Source organism: Colius striatus, chromosome 4, assembly GCF_028858725.1.
Source record: "Colius striatus isolate bColStr4 chromosome 4, bColStr4.1.hap1, whole genome shotgun sequence".
Taxonomy (NCBI): domain Eukaryota; kingdom Metazoa; phylum Chordata; class Aves; order Coliiformes; family Coliidae; genus Colius; species Colius striatus.
This window is the reverse complement of record NC_084762.1, coordinates 32,769,189-32,786,403: the sequence shown is the minus strand read 5'-3', so window position 1 is coordinate 32,786,403 and position 17,215 is coordinate 32,769,189. Positions and strand designations below refer to the sequence as shown.

Genomic DNA, 17,215 nt, shown 5'->3' with positions numbered 1-17,215 from the left:
TCACTCTCTCTAGATATCCACTTGTCACTCTGAACTGTAAGTAGAGAGTATAAAGGGTGAATTTGAATCAAAGTACTTCTGACATACTACATCATAAATTCGATAATCTAGTATTCTTGATTCCTTATTCCTAGTCTAGGAATAAAAATTTATATTTTTTTAATTTAGAATTACTTAAGTATAACATTTTAATGATCTAGATATGCTGGAAAATATCTGCAAAATGGAACAAAACAGTTTTTCCTTTTTAAAGCATCACACTTTTATTCTTAGTGTAGCTTGGTTAATTCTTGATTGACATAAAAATCCCCTTACATCTGAATATAGAAAAGATCATTATATGTATTGAACCAGGAAATAACACTTCTGCACCTTTGTATTTTATCAATACTCTCCTGTCATACTTTCTGCTGTGTACCGACATAATTTAATTTAGTTTAATTCGCAGTGTCTTGTTGAAATGATTAAGTTAAACAAAAACTGGATTTTGTAAAGCTTGTTTTACACCACTTCAGCATGGTTCAGTGTAAGCTCTTAAATCAATGCACATTTGTCACCAGTGAGGCTGTTCTCACTGAGTCTGACATTTCAGCTCCTCTTCAATTGGCCTAAGTGTGTGTGAGCAAAAGTGACCTAAAATGCAGTGGAGCTAAGGTCCTATCATATAGCTTCAGTTCCCTGTCACATCATATACTGGCTTTATTAAAGTGAGCAAACTGCATGCTGGCACTATGATAAAGGGCAGGTTCCTTTACATGAGTTGTGTTCTTTCCTTTGACCATCAACTGCCTCAAGGGTGCAGCTGTAGTGCTGCATAGACTTTTCTCATGGCCAGCAGCAGCCTTGGTCATATTCTGTGAGTTTTAGGAGGCCTGTTTAATATTTTTCCGTGCATCTGGAAGACATATGCTGAAGGCAGAATGTAGGCCTTACTAATCAAAACTCTTTTTCTGAGCAATCTGTGTTACCTTCTACTTAATTTTGTGAATACCTGCCTCTATATTCTCCAGCAGTAAAGACTGAAGAAATAGTTCAGGGAGTCTCTCATTCTCAGTACAGGATTCTCAGTTGTCAAAGCTTTTGACAGAGCAGGTGCTGCTCAAAAGTGCTATGAGCAAGTGAGTGTCCTGTGAACAGCTGTGGCTGTACCACTGGGAAACAGGTGAAGGTGGATTAGTATCCCTGCTACATATTCTTTTCAGGTTCTTTGGGGGATTTGGCACTTAAAACCTGTATTAGGGAGACCTCTTTGCCATGAGAGGTTTCTCATACTGTTCATTTCATGGAAGGTACTTGTAAATCTTTTTTTTTATATATATTAGGTGATACATAATACTTCTCGTAGAGTGATTAACCTTGACCTGGCAGAGTGAACCTCAAAGCCCAGCCCAATTTATGCTATAACTTACAAAGATCAATGACTTGCCCAGTAAAGCTCTTTGAAATCTCCTGATGATAAGTAAGGCCAAGATGGTAGCAGTGCAATCTCAGGCAAGATCCTTTACCAGTGTAGTATGAGAGTTACCCTCCATTCATTCATCCCAAGGAGACCATTTCTCAAATTTAGTGTACAAAATGTTCTTAAAAGCTACTTACCTTGGGGAATATCTGTCAAGATTCTTACCATTTAAGTGTAAGAGCATGGATTCATAATGCCCTTAGAAAGCAAGACATAAAGAACTAAAATTCTGCCTCTATGAAGATGTTCTGACTATATTGTTACTCAGCTGCACCCTTCAAAATTTGAGGAGTGCTTTTTAATATGGACAGGTTAGACACAGAGTGCCATAATTAACAAGTTCAAACCACAATTACCATTCTGTTTAGATAGTCTCTGTTAAAGGATTACAGTTTCAATGACAGTGTGTAGAAGGGAGTTTTAAATTTTTACCAGTAAATTAAGTACTCACAAAAGGTAGCATATGGGTTTCTCTTGATACTTCACACCACAGGAAAGAAAGCAGCTTTGCAGTTCAAGCAAAAGGCTTGTCATCTGCCTTACTTTGCCACAGACTAGCTGTCTGTGGGTGTATGAGTCATTTAGGCATAACAATTTAAAGAGAACTGTTCAAAATTAGCTGTCTATCTATATAGTTAGGCACTTTAATTAGCTAAGTTTCAGAGCTGCAGAGTGAATGACACTTCCTGCTGCAGTAATTAAAAAAACCAAAAAAGTTTAGACCCTACTCATTTGCTTAAGGAGGCAAATACAAATTTAGGTTCGAATTGCTGAAAATTTTGGCTAATAAATGCTTCACTGTCCTCTTCACAAATGGAAATTGGATTCCTAAAGTTTCTCTGTCTTCTATGAATGGTTACTGTTGCTTCATTCAGATTCTTCTATAAATCAGGGTAGTAGAAAACCAAAGGAGTGAAAAAGCTTTTGAGTCTTATAACCACTAGTACCATTAACTCTCATGATTGTATCACAAGTCTCACAGTATTTGAAACATTGCTTTAAACTCCAGATGCTGAATTACGTGATTTTTGCAGGAGTTGTAGACTTTTTCTTTGTTTTCAAATACTTTGTTTTTAAGAGAAAGCTTATAAATAGGAGTTCTTGAGTGAAAAACATAAGGAGCAAATTTTAAAAAAACCTTCAATTTTTAATTTTTAAACTCAGATCATTAGTAAGCTACTTCTCTGATTTGGAGAGACTGGTTACAGGGGGATTGGACTAGATGATCTCTAAAGATCCCTTCCAACCACTACTATTCTATGATTCTATGATTTTAAGCACTGTTTTCTTCATGTAAGCATTCTTGAGAGGCCAATCACTGTTCATGAAGAATAAAATAAAGCAGATTAGTTAACGTGTGCAAGTCAAACTTTAGAAGAATATATGAGCTGGGAAAAGTTCTAGCCATAGCAACAGTAACTTTCTGTGATACTTCATGATTATTGATCCACAGCACACCTCTTTCTTTTCCAGGTCTTCCGTAGGCCATTATGTATTCATATACGTAGTTGAAGGGCACTTTACAGCAGGAGGAAGCTCTTGTGACTGAGACAACACTTCCCCTTAAGCTGGCAAGACAAGAGTTTGCCAATACCAAAATCAGCTTGTCATTAGATATTAAACTGGCTTCAGAGTTTCTCTGACATTCTTTGATGAGCATCAAAGCCTCAACAGAATTAACTTTCATTATTGCTCAACTTTAATGATTTAGGCACTGAAGCATGTTCAAGAAAGAAAACAAACAATAACTGCCTATCATGCATTATGTTCAGAATAAGAAGAAAAGATTTCCATTTTAGTAGAAGACCTCTAATTGGTACTAATTTTGTAATTACATATTTTCAATTAGGACCTGAATCTTACTGGTATGCTTGTTGACAACGCTACGGTGGGTGAATGGAACCTCCAGGGTCTTCCAAACGATGATCTTTCCATTCAGAATGGCATCATTGTCACAAAAGCATCGAGATATCCTTTGCTGATTGATCCACAAGGTCAAGGAAAGATCTGGATTAAAAATAAGGAAAAGAATAATGACCTCCAGGTAAATAGTTCATTTAACACTTTTCACGTAAGTCATTTCACATCAGAGTTAGAAATGCAAGCCATTTTTTTTCTGTCATCATACATGTCCGTGCGTAATTTAAATCTGATGTTTATGGTATATAGTTATGCAGAAATTAAAACAACACTGATGCAGAATCTGTGACCTATCTGTTTTAGGGTGAAATAGCTTGTATTGCTTTATCATCTTGCAGAAAGACAGTTTTAAGACCAAACTGGAATTATATCTTATGCCATATGTATTTTTATGATGAGTCTTTTAATTACTTGTCATAGAGGAAGAGAAACATAGAGGGAGGTAAATGACTTGCCAAATTAAGACCAGACAGGATCAGACAGTTGTTGCTGAATAGCAATAACATTTTAGGGAAAGCATATTCAGGGGAAAATAAGGAAAAAGAAAAGAGATTAAATGAAAAAAATTAATGGTAGTGTGAGGGAGAATGGAAATCTAGTCATCTCTGAGGCACAGCAAACACAAAGCCCAAATTTAGGCTGCATCTTGATAATTAAATACATGTGATAAAAATATTTATTGCTTTATTTATCCTCACCACTTTCTGTTTAGCAGTGAATCTGATTTGGGATCTGTGTCTTTTATTTAATTCAAAATTTACTCGTTTTTTCTCCCTTTCTAATCAGCCAACCCTCCATGCTTTGTTACACCAGTACGAATAATATCGGTTCTGATAAAGATCTAAACTCATGTTTATGTCAAAACTCCAAATACCCTAGTCTTTAAACTAGTGTTTAGATCATGCCTTTGCATCTGGGATATTGTCATTTGCTGTGGTCTTGTTAGGGTTATATTTTTGGTCACTAACACACTCATTTTATTAGACTAAAAATGTAGGCAGTGTGCTGTTGTGATGGATACACATGTGCCTACATTATAAGAAAACTAAAAGTGCAATGTGGTGGAGTGTAGTATTAATTTTTACATAATATACTGGTTTAAGACAGTGTAATATACCTCTAGATAATTTAATTATACCCTTTTCAAAGAGCATTGCCTGCAATACAGGGATTTATTTTAAAAACATGTCTATCCTAGGGCTTTTTCTGGTAAAAAAAAACACTACAAAAACATGGCTTAACAGATGTCTGGAAAGGCTATTCCATTATAATCTCAAAGGCTTATATTACATTTATTAAATTTAAATAGATGGGAGTCTATGCAACAATTTTAAGACTTTATATTGTGAAATTGGAACTGAACTGCAAATTCAACATCTGATGTGAGACCAGGCCTCTGATGTAGCACTGAATCCATCTGAACCATTTAAATATTTCCCTGCTTTATATTAGTGTTTGAGCATAAACCCATTAATATTTAAATGTTATTAAGATACTACAGTGATTAGATAGATTTGTAGACATGTAAATAAATAGATAACAATAAAGAAAAAAAATCATGCATGATTCCCTTTTCTGTTAAGCTTATAGCAAAACTTTGATTCGTTTCAGCAGAGGTGGGTTGGTCCATAAAGTGTAATCATCTGCTCTCAGCATGAGTATAATTTTTGAAAGCTGCAGTATCCTGTTTTCTGTGTCCTTGCAAATGCATCCTATATTGTGAACCAATCTTCCTAGGTTACAACTATGAACCACAAGTTCTTCAGAAGTCATATAGAAGACTGCTTGTCCCTTGGCCGACCTTTGCTAATAGAAGATGTTGGAGAGGAACTTGATCCTGCTCTCGATAACATCTTGGAAAAAAATTTCATAAAATCTGGTTCGGCACACAAAGTAAGATGAATTGTGAACAAGAAAGTAAAAACCAGGATGACAGATGCAGGGTGTCTGATTGTGTGGATACTGCCAAGATTCACACTTTTGCAATGCTTAGAAAGATGAGCCGTGAACTGTTGGGTTTGGGATTTTTTTACCCTTTAAGCAGAAAATTCAAAAAGTGTAAATGAAAATGTAAAGAAAGAGATCATCTGTTTTTCCTGGGATGAAAGAACTGTTCTTTCGTATTTAGATTTTGAAAATTGAGTTATATGTTTTATTTTCAGGTGAAAGTAGGTGACAAGGAGGTAGATCTGATGAAGGGATTTACCCTTTATATGACAACAAAATTGGCTAACCCTGCCTATACTCCAGAAATTAGTGCAAGAACAACAGTGATTGACTTTACTGTTACGATGAAAGGGCTGGAGGACCAGCTCCTTGGCCGTGTCATCCTCACAGAAAAACAGGTACCTAGTAGTTTGCACTATTTGTATAGAGGGAAAGCTTGTTCAGTATCTGCACCATGAGTGGATATATTCTATGTCTTGGATGAAATTAAATGCAAGTAAAAAACTGTGAATGAAAGTTCAGGGGATTGTGCATTTGCTTAAAGACAACATGGAGCTAGTTTTTAATTGAATGGAGGAGCCTAAACATTTATTTTAAGATTTGGCCTTGGCAAGAGAAGAAAGAAAATTATTCATTAAAAATACATCACAGGCATATACATGACATACATAAAGTGTCTTTATTTCTTCATACATAGCAAAGGCTCCTTGTTCAGTCAGAAACCTCTTTTATTTCTAAATTCTTTTTCAAACTTAATTTGAATTGGATGAAAAAATGCTTATGAACTTGAACTACTTTTGCAGCCAGGATCTAGTGTGCAGAGTATGAGATTTTTAAGCAGCCCTTAACTCTGACTTGACTCTGCCCTTTCTAGATTTTCCATTGATTATATAGCAGCAGATATAAGGAAGAAAATCCTCTCTCAGGTGTTTTTCAGGAGTTTAATTTCTTAATACCAAATCTGAGACATCTCCCAAAATAATTTAATTCCTAGATCGATCTTATTTCTTTTTAGGTGATCCAATTTAACAGCCTGATTATCCAAAAGCATGGGAGTCAATTCATCATAGCACTGAGGACAAATATGGAGTTTTTACTGTGCCAGTCATACCAATAAATGCATGAATGCTATGGTCCAATTACATTGAAATGAAATATTTGCTTCCTTTCTCATAAAAGTGAAAGCCTGGAAGCTGTATTTCACATCAAATGGAATGATTTATATATTTCAAATCAAACATTTAAGAATTGTGTCCATGAGAAAAGTTACAAAGATTAAGGTTTGGATTAGCAGAGCTGCTGCCTTGAATAAGAAACTCAGGTAGGCTTGCTCATGTGAGAGCAGTTCCCCATCTAAGAGAGTGAATTCCTCCTCCTTTGACTTCCCAAAGTATGTTCCAATCAGTGAGTTTCAGTGGTGCTGTCACATTCTCTGACCTGCACCTTTCCACTTTGCTTAAAGAAGCATTTCCTAAAGTAAGGGCTGGAATCTAAGTTCCATTCCTTCCATCTGACAGGCACAGCCAGAGGCTAGAAAAGTCATCATTATGACTAAAGTCATTATTCCATGAAAAATGGAAAAGCTGCAGCAGTAGGTACTGAGGAAAAGCTGTCCACTAGCAAGGTGGGACAAATGCTAGGGATGCAAAATTTTCATCTTTTCTCCAGTAGGTGTACATTTATGTGAGTAAAATTGAACAGCATTAGCAAGAGTGTCTGGAATTGAGAAAGATACATCAGATGGGATACAGAGGTTTAAATCAAGATAGAAGTGAAGTTCACCTCTCATGACCTACGTATAAGTTTCTACTTTTAAACTCTGAAATAAAAAGACATACATACTCATCTGCTTCCATGCAGATTCCCTTGCTCTACGGGTTTTTGCCTGGACAAAACTGTCAGGGAATTAATATTGAATGTATATAGCAATACCTAGACTGCATTTTGCAGCAAAAATACACTAACTGAAAAAGATTCATCCGGTGCCATATATCAATTGAGACAGTTGCAAGGGTGACTGGTTAGTATCAGCACTACTTGCTTCTTAGGGACATGGGTGTAGGTGATAAACATTTATTTCAACTTCTTCCCTTCGATATGAAGAAATCATGATTGTTCTGTGTCTTCTGTCTCAATAAATGGTGAATGTCCTGGTGTAGCCACAGCCAGTGCAGCTCAGATAAGTTTGGTTCAAAGGAAAAACAAATCATGAACAGATAAACGGAAGAACAGGTTTTCTATTACAAACAATAAGGCAATTTTATGATCACCGAGCTAATGTGATAGATTAAAGGAACCAAGATATTCTTAAAGTTTGCCATAGTGATCAATGAAATATATGATTAAAGAAGTGTTTATTGTTCACAACTTTAAATGTTGCACCTGTAATTATATATAAAGTAATCGTTATCCATCCGTACTTTGATAATGAAGTTGCTGCCACTGTTTGTGTTCAGAACAGCTATTTTTTGTGTTACAAATGCAGTCACGAAATTCTCTTGCAAACAAAAGCCTGGCATCTGGTATATTTGCTATTTTTTTGAAAGATACTCTTCACAAGCTTACAAATAGAATGACTGAGGTGCCTGTTCTTAAACTAAATACATCCTTAAGCAAAATTAAAAATTTATATAAATACACATTTGAGTGCATTTATCCTTTTGTATCCTACTCCTTTTGTATCATTCTAATATCTTTTTTTGCATTAATGGTAAAGAAAGCAGAGAAAATGAAGAAAATTTGTAGATGGATGGCTGCTGCTTAAGTCATTGTTCTCTTTTAGAATGCAGGCATTTGTAGCTTCCACAGAGCTGCATTCTGTAGCCCTGGAATATATTATAAACCAGCTTCCAAATAAGAGCCTTTCCTGTACTGTGTAACTCTATACATCTCTTTTTTTTTTCTCTAACTGGGCATGTTGACAGTATGTGTAAGTAAACTGGTAACTACTCTTTTCTTACATGAAAATTGACTTAATTCATTATATAGAAGTAGGCAGCAAGGGTATCCCTGAGCTGTTCTGGACCATAGGTGCTCCATTTCACTTGACATTGTGTTGACTCATCAGTCATTGTTCCCTTGCCATTGTCTATCTTGTAGAAATAGCATAAAAATTCCATCTGGCATAGAAAATAGAAAATTGTAACATTTCCTATTTTATAAGCAGTAGAGGAGTGTATCTGGCAAAGTTACAGAATCATAGAAATTAGAAATTGAAAAGGTCACCCAGTCAACTTGCCTAACGATGTGAAATCCATCCATACAGTGCATCTTTCAGTCCTTTGATTTAATTTGAAGTACTTAATGTAATGTGGCTTTTATCACTTCTCATTGGAAACTAATTTTAATGCTTTCTGCATCTTACTATGAGGAAACTCATCCAGGTAATTCTGATGTGTTTTCACTGCTCAGTATGCTACATTGGTCAAATAAATGCAGTATTTGATAGAAAAAGCAGCAAAACCTCAACCTAACATCCATGAAATCACTTGTTTTCTGTGTCATTATAAGAAATGTTTCTTTGAATTAATCTTAAATAGTCTAAGGAAAATTTCTGAATGCAGGAACTGGAGGCAGAAAGAGTCAAACTTATGGAAGAAGTAACATATAATAAGAGGAAGATGCAGGAGCTTGAAGATAATCTACTCTTCCGTCTAACCAGTACAGAGGGCTCTTTGGTTGAAGATGAGTCTCTGATAGAAGTCTTAAGAATCACTAAAACAACAGCAGAAGAGGTGAATTTTGAATGCATCGCAGATACATTTTGTAATGGAAGTTTAAATATTATTTGTAGACAGAATTTTTCTTTTTCTATTCAGAGCCACTATATGACATGTGATTTCTTAACAAAGAAATAATAGAAACACTGTCATGTTCTTCTTCATAAAATGTTGCAAAATGAAACTATTACCTGGATACTGCTTTATATTCCAAGCATACTTTGTAAGTGTAAGTTTGAATCAAATCCCATTGTGCCTGGTGTTTGAACACACGAAGACACAATGTCTGTGTTGAGACGCTGACAGAGGGGAGCAAAGCTTGACTAAAAAATACCATTGTGGTCTTAATCAAGACCTTTTCTTTCTACTTGTGCAATGTAATTCATGAGTGACATGACAGTCTACATGGTTTGTTCAATTAATTTTAAGGTCAGCGAAAAATTATACATAGCAGCAGAGACAGAGGTGAAGATCAATACTGCACGTGAAGAGTATCGGCCCGTTGCTGCTCGTGGTAGCATCCTTTATTTCCTAATTGTGGAAATGAGCTTGGTTAATGTCATGTACCAAACATCCCTACGGCAGTTCCTTGGCATTTTTGATCTATCAGTGGAAAGATCTTCAAAATCTCAGATCACGGCGAAAAGGGTTATGTATGTAATCGAACATCTCACCTATGAAGTCTTCAAGTACACAGTTCGAGGGCTGTACGAAAATCACAGGTTCCTGTTTACATTGCTTCTGGCACTGAAGATTGACTTGCAGGCCAAGAAAATTTCACACGCTGAGTTTGAGACACTGATCAAAGGTAATTTCTCTAAAAATATTCCTGTTTACATATATCTGTGAGCTACCAGATTCAGATTATGCAGTGCTTGCACTAACAATATATTGGATCCGGTGGCTCTAATGTTTTATAACTGGTCAACAAAAGCACAAGTGCAATATAGTTTTTTCATTATTAAAATGAGTCCATTACTCTGTAAGAGACCATGTAGTTTTCTCCTGTATTACTCTTTTTCGAGCGTGTCTGTGACCTTGGAGACAGTCACTGCAATCTCTTTTAATGGCTGGTGAGAAGGCGTATGAATGCGTACCATATTTAATTGTCAATACAAAAAAAAGTGGAAATGTGTTACATGTTCTAAAACATTGTTACATGTGGCCTCCATTGCATGTCACCACAATGCATTGCATTATGCCACCACTACTAAGGCACAACCACAAACAAAAACTTCAGTGACGTTTATAAAGTTTTGATGGGGATGGACCCCACTGTCTCCAAGACATGATAAGTACAGTCATTACCAAGACAAGATAAAACCATCAGGTTCTTGCCATCCAGATATCTCAATTTGCCTTTCAAACAAGGGGTAATGGGATGAAGCTGGAACACAAAAACTGTTTCATTGTGAGGGTGACAGAGCAGTGGAACAGGCTGCCCAGAGAGGTTGTAGAGTCTTCTTGCTTGGAGGTCTTCAAGACCCACCTGGACATGTTCCTATGAGACCTGATCTAGGTGAACCTGCTTCTGCAGGGGGGTTGGACTAGGTGATCTCTAAAGGTCCCTTCCAACCCCTACCATTATATGATTCTATGTTCAGTTGTGACTCAGCTGTGTTGGAAGTGCAGAGTTGTGTCTCTGGAGTGATGACTGAGCAGTGAGGCTGTTTAAGTTGCACAGTCTCGCAAATGAATGAACCGTGTGCTTTCTTATTCTGTGGTCTAGATGAAGGGAGATAGGACTAACCATAGGCCCTCTCTGCATCTGCTCCAAATACTTGGGTTTTATTAGGCAAGTTTTATTCCAGCTTTACAGATGGAGAAAAAGCAGCACAAAAATTACCAGGATATCAGCAGTGGCAGACACTGAGACCACTTTCCCAATCCACCTTTGTTAAATGGCTCTTACATGTGAATTCTAGTTCTCAATGTCCTGGTTTACATAGACTTTTACTCCCTCAATTATAGAAATAAATTTTTTTTATTACTTGTCACTATTCTGTTTAACAGTAGTTGTTTTCTTCTATAATGCTTTTCACTTTGCAGGAGGTGCCAGTTTGGATCTGAATTCTGTGGAACCAAAACCCAAAAAGTGGATCCTTGACATTACATGGCTCAATCTTGTGCAGTTATCTAGCTTGTACCCTTTTCATCAACTTCTCGTGCAAGTTGCTAGGAATGAGAAGTCTTGGAAAGCTTGGTTTGATGAAGAAGCACCTGAAAAGGCTGTTATTCCTGATGGCTATGACAGCTCACTGGATCAGTTCCGTAAACTGCTCCTTGTCCGTAGCTGGTGCCCTGATCATACCGTTGCTGCAGTAAGAAATACTTTTGTACAATGATTGTGCTATGTGACATCTTCTGTAGAACTGCTAGTTCCAAACTTCTGTTCCTGGAATTTGTTTTTATTGTAATATTTGTTACAGTGAGAAATTACGAAAATCAGATAGTGAAATCCCTACTCTTTTCACAGAAGACATGGAAATGGAACAGTTCACTTTAATGATAGGTTCACAGAAATAGCAGATGAACCGTTTACTTGCCCTTCATGCTGAGGAGTTAATAATTAAGGCTATCTCATAGCAGGTATCATAGAAGAAACTGCAATAGACTAGAAGTTTCTCCACAGTTTGCGATACTTGGATTTTTGTTCTTTATGTAGGAGTACAGGAAATGTATGAACCCATGAGTATCCTCTTTTCACTTTTTTTTTTTTGTCTGTTGCTACACTGGAAAGTAGTACTTCTGATTCCCTGTGTGTCTCAGCTTTGTGTTACATGTTATGGTAATGTCTGTGTTGTGTTTCGAGTACACCTTTTTTCACGGATTTCTTTTTCAACGAGACCCTCTCCACCCTTTTTACCTCTTCTTCTCTTCAACTGGTAAATAGAAGTGTGGGAGCTCCATCTACCACAAGTTAAACAGACCAAAATAGTAAAGCTGATACTGCTCATTTATTAACACTCCTATTGTCTTGCATAACCATCTTTGACAAAGGATTTCTCTAAACAATGGTTTCAAAAACTGTAATCATTCTAATTTTTGAGGAAAAAAAAGATTTTTTTTTGTTGTTATTATCTTCTTTACATCTTCTTTCTCTATTTCCCCAAGTGTTTCAGTGTTTTGCTTCCCTTCACTAGGGTAGAAGTTACACTTAATAGTGAATGATTGGGTTATTTTTTTCTGGAATTGGCGTCTTCCTCAGTCCACTTTATTCCTGGTTATTTCTCTCCACAATACATGCCTTAGAATCTGTGCTAGTAATTTGCACAGTTGGAAAATCATGTCATTCAAAAAAGCATTTTGTACACCAGGATAGCGTTAGAAGTCCTTTTAGAAAATGTCTGTGAAAATAGGACAATAGAAGCATAGGGAAGGTTTGACCTTTGAGGATAAAGTTTGAGCTGTGTTTATGTTTTATGGAAACAGATATTCAGTGTAAGAGACTTGAATTAGATAACCACTGGACAGGAGAATTTGTTTGAAGTTCCAGAAAATTTATGGGAGACTGTAACTGGGTCAGATGAAAGACCTGTCGAATCTGCTATGCTTTAGAGACAGTGTCAACAATACATGCTTAGAGAAGCTAAGAATGGGCCTGGTATAGAGAAACTCTTTTGTTTGGCTGTCCACCAGGCTTTATCAGTGAGTAATTTAGGGGCAGTATCTGGGCTGTCCTCAAAGCTGACAGTGGATCTATTCTTCACAGATTTCTTTAGTGCTTTAAAAAAAAAAATATTTAGCATCCTCAAGCAACAATATTCACAGGATGGCTGTAGTGTGAGCAGAATTTTATATTTTCTTTGTTTGAAGTCTGCTATCAGAAAATTTCAATGGTTGTCTCTTTCTGTTGCAGTTGAAAACGAAAGTTTAGAAAGTTGTTGCCTTTCCAGTGTAGATATTGGTAAATTTCACATCAGAGATTAGTGCTAAAGAAAAAAGAAAAGTATATATTTCTGGTAACTTACTTTTTTCAGGCTAGACACTACATTGCAGAATCTCTTGGAGGGAAATATGCAGAAGGATTTATTCTTGAAATGGAAGCAATGTGGACAGAAAGCGACTGTCGAACACCTTTGACATGCTTTTTATCTATGGGGTCTGACCCCACTGAAAATATAGAACGTCTTGCAAAATCAAAGGTATGCTCCTAAACAGAGTTTACTAGAGCTGATATATTTAAAACTATTCTTTGAACTAGAATTGGTATTTCCACATTTTATAAAAGTTCAAATGATGATATTTGTATTCATATCAGTGTTCACTGGAAGGTAATTTTGGAGCAGTAGCCAAAATGAATTTACTGAGGAAATGGAAATGTCACATTCTTGCTTTTTCAGTTGTTTGGTTCCAGTGATCTCTCTCTTTATCCAGCAGACTGATAGTCTATTGCTTAGTGAAAGTACTTAGCTATAAGACCAAAGCAATACTTGTGGTTTACACTGTGTTGCGTTCACTGCAGGAGCTGAGAGTAATGATGATTACTTGAAGACACAGGAAAAAAAACCCATAGCTACGGTAGAAAGAGAAATTGATTTGGAGACCCTACCATTCAATCAGTTCATTTGATGGAGTTGTTCAACATTGCACAGCACCAGTTTAAGACACACTCTGTGCTTTATGTTTCATAGTTCACAATGTAGATGCAAGTATAATCTTTCCAACAAGAAGTTGTTCACAGACCTACATAAATCTTCCTCTCTCTTAGAATGCATATTCATGTAAAGGTGCAGGATTTTGGTGTGCACTAACGTTTCTTTGCAAAAGTGGGGAACACTCACTGATCTCTTTACCTTATTAATGAGAAAGTTTAGACACTCATTCTCTTTGAAAATCAAGACTTATTTTATTTGTCTGACTGTGATAAAGAGAGTTCAAATTTAGGATTTAACTGCCACTTGTTTAAACTTAGGAATCTAAAGTCTAAAGTTATTGATGTGATCCTTGTCCCCAAAAGCAGTGCAGCCAGGTAGTCAACCAATATACAGACATAGGGAGGAAGAAAGACAGCACTTGGATGAGAAAGCTTTTTAGGTTTATTGGAAGCATTTTATTCCTCTTCACAAAATATTGCCTTTTCCTGAGATATGAGAGACATTTTGACTTTGTAGAAGATTTTAAATTAACTGCAAGAATATTTATAAACCAGAAATGGGAATATTTTTTTATTATCTTTTCAAGTCCAAGTAAACACATTAGGTGATTGTGATTGGATTCCTATTTTCATGGCCTACTATATAAATACAAATGGAGTTCCAGCTTTCTGATGCTGTTTTCATTCACCTGTTCAGCTCTCAACATATGTATCCTGTGAAATAGACTCCCGGATAAAGAAGTCTCCAATAGGAGTTAGTTTCTGTAGTCAATAAAGCAATTTAGACATGTATCTGGGAGATGAGTGTTTCTATCCCATTCGCCATGAAAGGGAACAAGGAACACTAACATCCTAATAATCACTCAAAGTTCATCTGGTCACTTAGACTCAGTCTTACAAGGAGTGGAACAAAATGCTCTGCCATTCTCTCAAATCTTAAGCATGATTTTAGCCTGTCTGAGGAAGTGCTGGTAGGTAGACGGTGCTCTGTAATTTTGACTGTTAAAAGACAGCAATTTTTGCTGTTATTCTGAAAGAATATTACAGTGGGCAGTTTTAATATGTTTTCATGCTTTATGGAAACAAGTAAGAAAGAAACATGTATAGAAAGTGAGATTGCAAAAGAGCTAAAGGGATCACCTTGTTTTTTCACATGTGGTTTATGAACAAGGCAACATCAGCTAGGCTGTCATAACTTTAAGTTCAACAATAATGAAACTGTAAATGTAAAGTTAATTGCAATGTTTAACCATAAAGTTTTGTCTGATGTCTTGAAGTAAAGATCATAACACACAGCTTGTAGAAACCTTTCAAATTTACAAAAGCCATGCAGATTCTGCAAATCAAACTGCAAACACTTTTTTTTTTTTAAGTACAGATGTATATTAACAGGGTAGGACTGAAGGAGCACTTCAGTAGTTCTCTAGCTATAGAAAAATTCATCTAGAAATCATTGATGATTTTTAGAAATGTTTGCAAAAGGGTTTTGTGTTTATTTTGCTAATTTGTCAAAAAATTGTACTTAGTTCCTATCTTTTTCTGGCTTTCTTTACTCTTTTTTTCCAGAATAAACCTTTGACTTAACATTGGTTAGCAACACTAAAATTGAGGTTTTCAGATGGCCTTCTCCTAAAGAAATGGAAACAGTATCTGTGACTGCTGAGCTACATAACTTTGTCTATAAACCAAGCAAGCTCTGTCTTAAAAGTATTTGAATTTTTTCTCCATTTATTTTCACCTGAAAATAGAGTGAAAGTTTAACTTTCTGAATTAAAATTAAGTTCATTGTCCCTAGCGCTTTGTCTTCATTAAAACCAGATATTTTTATTATTGTAGAGACAATTTCTTCTTTCAGAGGATGGTGCACAAAACCTCCAACAGAACTATCTGGGCCACTATAGTGTCTAAAATGATAGTATTTTCATCTTGATGGCAATGGATTAAAATGAAATAGATATATTAGTATGACTCAATATTGAGAGATATATTCTGTACATAGATATTTTTATAGAGTTCTTTGAGAAGGAGTACAATAAGGACAATCCATAGTGAAAAATATTTTTTACTTGTCTTGATGTTTCTGTAATCTTTAAATTATTGTACAATTGAGAGGTAAAATTACTGAGAAGAGCAAATTGTGATCAAGTGCTTTGTCAGAGAATAATGGACTATCTCAATATTTATGCACTTTGCAGGGGTAGTCATAGCCTTTCATAGAATCATAGAATGGTAGGGGTTGGAAGGGACCTTTAGAGATCATCTAGTCCAACCCCCCTGCAGAAGCAGGTCAATCTAGATCAGGTTGCACAGGAATGTGTCCAGGCGGGTCTTGAAGACCTCCAAGAAGGAGACTCCACACCTTCCACCCTGGGCAGCCTGTGCCAGGGCTCCCTCACCCTCACAGTAAAATATTTTTTTCTTATGTTTAAATTGAACTTTTTGTGTTCCAGCTTCATCCCATTACCCCTTGTCCTGTTGCTAGCTACAATAGAAAAAATGGATGCCCCAACCTCCTGACACCCACCATTTAGATATTTGTAAATATTAATGAGATCCCCCCTCAGTCTCCTCTTCTATAGACTAAACAGCCCCAGTTCCCACAGCCTCTCTCCAGAAGTTCTCTGTCCCTCTTGAGCTGAGGAGCCCAGAACTGGACACAAAACTCCAGATGAGGCCTCACCAAGGCAAAGTAGAGGGGGAGCAGAACCTCTCTCGACCTGCTGGCCACACTCTTCTTGATGCATCCCAGGATGCCACTGGCCTTCTTGGCCACAAGGGCACATTGCTGGCTCATGGTTAGTTTATTATCAACTAGGGCTCCCAGGTCTCTCTCTGCAGAGCTGCTCTCCAGGAGGTCTATGCCCCACCTGTACTGGTGTATGGGATTGTTCCTCCCCAGGTGCAAGACTCTGCACTTGTTGAACCTCATGAGGTTCCTCTCTGCCCACCTCTCAAGCCGGTCGAGATCCTGCTGAATGGCAGCAGAGCCTACTGGGGAGTCAGACAGTCCTCCCAGTTTGGTGTCATCAGGGAACTTGCTGAGGGTACACTCTGTCCCCTCATCCAGGTTGTTGATGAAGGTGTTGAACAAGACTGGTCCCAGGACTGATCCCTTTGGAACTCCACAGGCCACAGGCCTCCAAATCGATTCTATGCCATTGATCACCACCCTCTGAGTTCTGTCATTCAGCCAGCTCTTGATCCACTTCGTTGTCCACTCATCCAAGCCACACTGAGCTTTCTGATAAGGATGTCATGGCAGACATCCTTGCTGAAGTCAAGGTAGATGACATCCGCTGCTCTCCCCTCATCTAGCCAGCCAGTTATGCCCTCATGAAGGCTATCAGATTGGTCAAACAGGATTTCCCCTTGGTGAATTCATGTTGACTCCCCCTGATAACTGTCTTTTCCTTCATATGTTCAGTGATAACATTCAGGATGAGTTGTTCCATTACTTTTCCAGGGATGGAGGTGAGGCTGACCCGCCTGTAGTTTCCTGGGTCGTACTTCCTGCCCTTTTTGAAGAGTGGAGTGACATTGGCCTTTCTCCAGTCCTCAGGCACCTCGCCTGTC

The 17,215-nt window shown here is 37.1% G+C and overlaps 1 protein-coding gene across 1 annotated transcript in view; it reads left to right on the top strand.

The window, feature by feature from the left end:
- Window positions 1-17,215, top strand: part of LOC104559641 (dynein axonemal heavy chain 5) — a 163,405-nt gene that overhangs the window by 107,864 nt on the left and 38,326 nt on the right. Inside the window, exons 62-68 of the mRNA XM_061994521.1 lie at window positions 3,309-3,503; window positions 5,117-5,272; window positions 5,542-5,724; window positions 8,890-9,060; window positions 9,475-9,853; window positions 11,095-11,366; window positions 13,026-13,190. Coding sequence (XP_061850505.1) covers window positions 3,309-3,503; window positions 5,117-5,272; window positions 5,542-5,724; window positions 8,890-9,060; window positions 9,475-9,853; window positions 11,095-11,366; window positions 13,026-13,190 — 1,521 coding nt within the window. The remainder of the gene's footprint in view (window positions 1-3,308; window positions 3,504-5,116; window positions 5,273-5,541; window positions 5,725-8,889; window positions 9,061-9,474; window positions 9,854-11,094; window positions 11,367-13,025; window positions 13,191-17,215) is intronic.